The 6,000-nt window shown below is 47.1% G+C and overlaps 1 protein-coding gene across 3 annotated transcripts in view; it reads right to left on the minus strand.

Moving 5' to 3' along the window:
* The window catches only part of VKORC1L1 (vitamin K epoxide reductase complex subunit 1L1), a 59,956-nt gene extending 59,236 nt beyond the window's left edge, over window positions 1–720 (minus strand). For all 3 annotated transcript variants that reach the window (XM_086374738.1, XM_086374737.1, XM_086374740.1), the window contains exon 1: window positions 13–720. In XM_086374738.1, the coding sequence (XP_086230864.1) occupies window positions 13–581 (569 nt within the window). In that variant the 5' untranslated portion in view covers window positions 582–720. The remainder of the gene's footprint in view (window positions 1–12) is intronic.
* Between the last annotated feature and the right edge of the window lie 5,280 nt (window positions 721–6,000).

Below are 6,000 nucleotides of genomic sequence, written 5' to 3' on the forward strand. Positions count from 1 at the left end.
CAGCCGGGCTACCTGGAGGCAAGGGCGGCGGAGCACTTCACCCAGGGCCCCAGGTCGCAGAGGGCCCGGTGCTCGGGGTCCCGCTCCTTCTCCCGCTCCACGTGGTAGGCGTAGATGGAGAGCAGGATCCCGGCGGCGCACACTGCATACCGGGCCACCCGCTCCCAACGCGGCACCGACACTCTCAGCAGGACGGGCGCCGCCATCTTCCCCCCTCCACCGCCGCCGCCGCCTCCTTCACCGCCGCCGCCGCCGCCGCCTCCCTCCGCCTCCACCTCAGCCGCCGCCGCCCGTCGGGGCCCGACCCAGCCGCTGCCGCTACCGCCACCGCCTCCGCCGCCGCCGCCACCGCCGCCGCCGCCGCCTCGCCCCATTGGCTCGACCGCCTCCTCCGGGCCCCGCCCCCACAGGCGCGCGGCCCAACGGCCCCGAAAGGAGAGAGCCCTGCCGGGCTGTGAAGGCGCGCGCGGGCGCGGAGGGAGGGGGCGGAGCGCGCAACCGCCCGAGAGGCCGGCCGACGGGCGGAGCCAGAGGCGGCGCGGCGCGCGCAGCGGGCGGGGCCAAAGAATGGGCGTGGCCATAGAGTGAAGGGCGGGGCTTTGGGGCGGGAGGGGAGGGGCAAGCAGGGGTGGGGTGGGGCGAGCAGGGGTGGGGTGGGGCCAGTAGGGGTGGGGTGGCGCGGGCGGGTCCTATAGGACTGGGTGCGAGGAATAAATTTCAAAGATATCAACGTGTGTGACTGGATAAGCCCTTGGCCCCACCTCCTGCGGGGGCTAATCAATGGCCATACTTTCCGCTATTTTTTATCATCACTTGATATTTCCTCACCCAATCCAAATTAACCTTGGCCATTGGCCAGAATTTCAGAGCCAAGCTCTAGAGCCACGCTTACGTTCCCTGATGTTCTCCATCACCACCTCCACGCACTTCGTATTCAACAAGTGCAAGCTGAACTATTTTAAAAAATTATTTCTGAATGCCTTGCTTCCCTGTGAGCTGAATTTGAGATGGCTTAACTAAAGAAGTCTGAGAGCCGAGGAATTGATGCTTTTGAACTGTGGTGTTGGAGAAGACTTTTGAGGGTCCCTCAGACAGCAAAGAGATCAAACCAGTCAATCCTAAAGCAAATAAACCCTGAATATTCATTGGAAGGACTGATACTGAAGCTGAAGCTCCAGTATTTGGCCTCCTGATTTGAAGAACTGACTCATTGGAAAAGACCCTGATGCTGGGAAAGACTGAAGGCAGGAGAAGAAGGGAATGACAGAGGATGAGATGGTTGGATTGCATCACTGACTCGATGGACACGATTTTGAGAAAGCTCTGGGAGTTTCTGATGGGAAGGGAAGCCTGTGTGCTGCAATCCATGGGGTCCCAGAGAGTCCGACAGGACTGAGCAACTGAACTGAACTGAAAACATAGGAAACAATAGTTCCTACATCAAATGTTGTTGTCAGAATTACATACAAGTTAAGAATTTGAGAACAAGATGGCAGGGGTGGGGGAAGTCGCCAGCATTCATGAGCCACTGAACAACAACAACATACTTCATGTAATACAGTAAAATATAAAAATGAACTAAAAAATTGGGATGACGAAAAAGCCTATTCAAAACATAAGGAAAGACCAGGAGTAAGAACATAGACAAGTAGGCCATAGAGTATCATATAATAATTAAAACTGAGCCACAAATCTGGCTCTGAGCTTCCTGGTGGCCAAAACTAAAAGAAAAACACATGTATGTTATTCTCACTGTCTATAAGAAACATATTGTTCTTAGATATTGCTAGCTTTTTCCTGGTTGTAACTGCAAGGAGATCTAACCAGTTTATCCTAAAGGAAATCAGTTCTGAATATTCATTGGGAGGACTGATGTTGAAGCTGAAGCTTCAATACTTTGGCCACCTGATGCAAAGAGCTGACTCATTTGAAAAGACCCTGATGCTGGGAGAGATTGAAGGTGGGAGTAGAAGGCTATGACAGAAGATGAGATGGTTGGATGGCATCACCGACTCAATGGACATGAGTTTGAGTGAACTCCGGGAGTTGGTGATAGACTGGGAGGCCTGGCATGCTGCAGTCCATGGGATCGCAAAGAGTTGGACACGACTGAGTGACTGAACTGAATTGAACTGTCCAAGAGATTTGTTTCATGTAGTGATTTTGAGTAACTGATGTCCTTGTATTATGTATTGATCTGTAACAAACTTCGCCAAACTTAGTAACTTAAAGAAAGTGAAGTGAAAGTCGCTCAGTCATGTCCTACTCTTTGCAACCCCATGGACTGTAGCCTGCCAGAGTCCTCTGTCCATGAAATTCTCCAGGCAAGAATACTGGAGTGGGTAGCCTTTCCCTTCTCCAGGGGTTTTTCCTGACCCAGGGATTGAACTCAGATCTCCTGCATTGCAGGCAGATTCTTTACCAGCTGAGCGACCAGGGAAGTCCAAAATAAAGGAAAATACATATTTCCTCATAGTTTCTGTGGGTCAGGAACTTTTTAGCTGGATTCCCTGGCTCAAGGTCTCTCACAAGGATGCCATCAGGATGTTCACTGGGGCTGCAGGCATCTCAAGGCAGGAGAATCTTCTTTCAAGCTCGCTCACATGGCTGTAGACTGGATTCATGAGTTTCTGGCCACTTGCATTTCTCCATAAGAAGCTGCTAACTTCCCTGAGAGCAAGGGATAAGATAGAGAGAGAAATGGAAGTCACAGTCTTTTTTGTAACCTACTCCCAGAAGAGACAGCCCAACACTTTTACATATTCTATTACTTATATTGATCATCAGGAAGTTCACGGTTCACATATTGCTGAAGCCTGGCTTGGAGAATTTTGAGCATTATTTTACTAGTGTGTGAGATGAGTGCAATTGTGCAGTAGTTTGAGCATTCTTTGGCATTGCCTTTCTTTGGGATTGGAATGAAAACGGACCTTTTCCAGTCCTGTGGCCACTGCTGAGTTTTCCAAATTTGCTGGCATATTGAGTGCAGCACTTTCACAGCATCATCTTTCAGGATTTGGAATAGCTCAACTGGAATTCCATCACCTCCACTAGCTTTGTTCGTAATGATGCTTTCTAAGGCCCACTTGACTTCACATTCCAGGATGTCTGGCTCTAGGTCAGTGATCACACCATCGTGATTATCTGGGTCATGAAGATCTTTTTTGTACAGTTCTTCTGTGTATTCTTGCCATCTCTTCTTAATATCTTCTGCTTCTGTTAGGTTCATACCACTTCTGTCCTTTATCGAGCCCATCTTTGCATGAAATGTTCCTTTGGTATCTCTGATTTTCTTGAAGAGATCTCTAGTCTTTCCCATTCTGTTGTTTTCCTCTATGTCTTTGCATTGATGGCTGAAGAAGGCTTTCTTATCTCTTCTTGCTATTCTTTGGAACTCTGCATTCAGATGTTTATATCTTTCCTTTTCTCCTTTGCTTTTCACTTCTCTTCTTTTCACAGCTATTTGTAAGGCCTCCCCAGACAGCCATTTTGTTTTTTGCTCAAAATTCTCCAAGCCAGGCTTCAGCAATATGTGAACCGTGAACTTCCTGATGTTCAAGCTGGTTTTCAAAAAGGCAGAGGAACCAGAGATCAGATTGCCAACATCCGCTGGATCATGGAAAAAGCAAGAGAGTTCCAGAAAAACATCTATTTCTGCTTTATTGACTATGCCAAAGCCTTTGACTGTGTGGATCACAATAAACTGTGGAAAATTCTTCAAGAGATGGGAATACCAGACCACCTGATCTGCCTCTTGAGAAATTTGTATGCGGGTCAGGAAGCAACAGTTAGAACTGGACATGGAACAACAGACTGGTTTCAAATAGGAAAAGGAGTACGTCAAAGCTGTATATTGTCACCCTGCTTATTTAACTTATATGCAGAGTACATCATGAGAAATGCTGGACTGGAAGAAACACAAGCTGGAATCAAGATTGCCGGGAGAAATATCAATAAGCACAGATATGCAGATGACACCACCGTTATGGCAGAAAGTGAAGAGGAACTAAAAAGCCTCTTGATGAAAGTGAAAGTGGAGAGTGAAAAAGTTGGCTTAAAGCTCAACATTCAGAAAACGAAGATCATGGCAGCCGGTCCCATCACTTCATGGGAAATAGATGGGGAAACAGTGGAAACAGTGTCAGACTTTATTTTTGGGGGCTCCGAAATCACTGCAGATGGTGACTGCAGCCATGAAATTAAAAGATGCTTACTCCTTGGAAGGAAAGTTATGACCAACCTAGATAGCATTTTCAAAAGCAGAGACATTACTTTGCCAACAAAGGTTCATCTAGTCAAGGCTATGGTTTTTCCTGTGGTCATGTATGGATGTGAGAGTTGGACTGTGAAGAAGGCTGAGTGCCGAAGAATTGATGCTTTTGAACTGTGGTGTTGGAGAAGACTCTTGAGAGTCCCTTGGACTGCAAGGAGATCCAACCAGTCCATTCTGAAGGAGATCAGCCCTGGGATTTCTTTGGAGGGAATGATGCTAAAGCTGAAACTCCAGTACTTTGGCCACCTCATGTGAAGAGTTGACTCATTGGAAAAGACTCTGATGCTGGGAGGTATTGAGGGCAGGAGGAGAAGGGGACGCCAGAGGATGAGATGGCTGGATGGCATCACTGACTCGAGGGATGTGAGTTTGAGTGAACTCTGGGAGTTGGTGATGGACAGGGAGGCCTGGTGTGCTGCGATTCATGGGGTCGCAAAGAGTCGGACATGACTGAGTGACTGATCTGATCTGATTACTTATATAACTTAAGTGTCCATGGATGAATGAATGGATAAAGGAAATGTGGTATGTATCCACAATGGAATATTATTCAGCCACAAAAAAGGAAAGAAATCCTCCCATTTGAGACAACATGGAAAAACCTTGAGGGCATTATGCTAAGTGAAATAAATCAGAGAAAGTCAACTACAGTTGACCCTTGAACAAGGCAGGGTTTAGGGGCACTGACCTCACTGCGAAGTCAAAAATCCACATAACTTTACAGTTAGCCCTCCATATCTGAGGTTTCACTGCCACAGATGCAACCAACTGAGGATTGTGTAGTACTGTATATGTGTGTATTGAAAAAAATCCACATACAAATGGACCTGTGTTGTTCAAACCTGTGTTGTTCAAGGGTCAACTCTACTATATAATCTCACACGTGGAAAATAAAAAAGCTGAAATCATAGAAACATTTATTGATGGTTGGCAGGGGCTTGCAGGTAGAGAAAATGGGGAGATGTTGGTCAAAGGGCATAAACTTCCAATTATAAGATGAATTAGTTCTGGAGCTCTAATGTACCAAATGGAATCTGTAGTTAATAATATGTATTGTGTATGTGAAAGTTGCTTAGAGAGTTGCTAAATCTTAAATGTTCTCATTTCCTCTCTCCAGGCAAAGGTAATTAGATACGGTGATGGATGCATTAACTAATCTTATTGTGGTAATCATTTCACAATGTATCAGTTCAGTTCAGTTCAGTCGCTCAGTCATGTCCGACTCTTTGCGACCCCATGAATCACAGCACGCCAGGCCTCCCTGTCCATCACCAACTCCCAGAGTCCACTCAGACTCACATCCATCGAGTCAGTGATGCCATCCAGCCATCTCATCCTCTGGCGTCCCCTTCTCCTCCTGCCCCCAATCCCTCCCAGCATCAGAGTCTTTTCCAATGAATCAACTCTTCGCATGAGGTGGCCAAAGTACTGGAGTTTCAGCTTTAGCATCATTCCCTCCAAAGAAATCCCAGGGCTGATCTCCTTCAGAATGGACTGCTTGGATCTCCTTGCAGTCCAAGGGACTCTCAAGAGTCTTCTCCAACACCACAGTTCAAAAGCATCAATTCTTCGGCGCTCAGCCTTCTTCACAGTCCAACTCTCACATCCATACATGACCACAGGAAAAACCATAGCCTTGACTAGATGAACCTTTGTTGGCAAAGTAATGTCTCTGCTTTTGAAAATGCTATCTAGGTTGGTCATAACTTTCCTTCCAAGGAGTAAGC

Source organism: Bos grunniens, chromosome 25 (genome assembly GCF_055505025.1).
Source record: "Bos grunniens cultivar Pamir isolate PY7600 chromosome 25, Bosgru_T2T1.0, whole genome shotgun sequence".
Taxonomy (NCBI): Eukaryota; Metazoa; Chordata; class Mammalia; order Artiodactyla; family Bovidae; genus Bos; species Bos grunniens.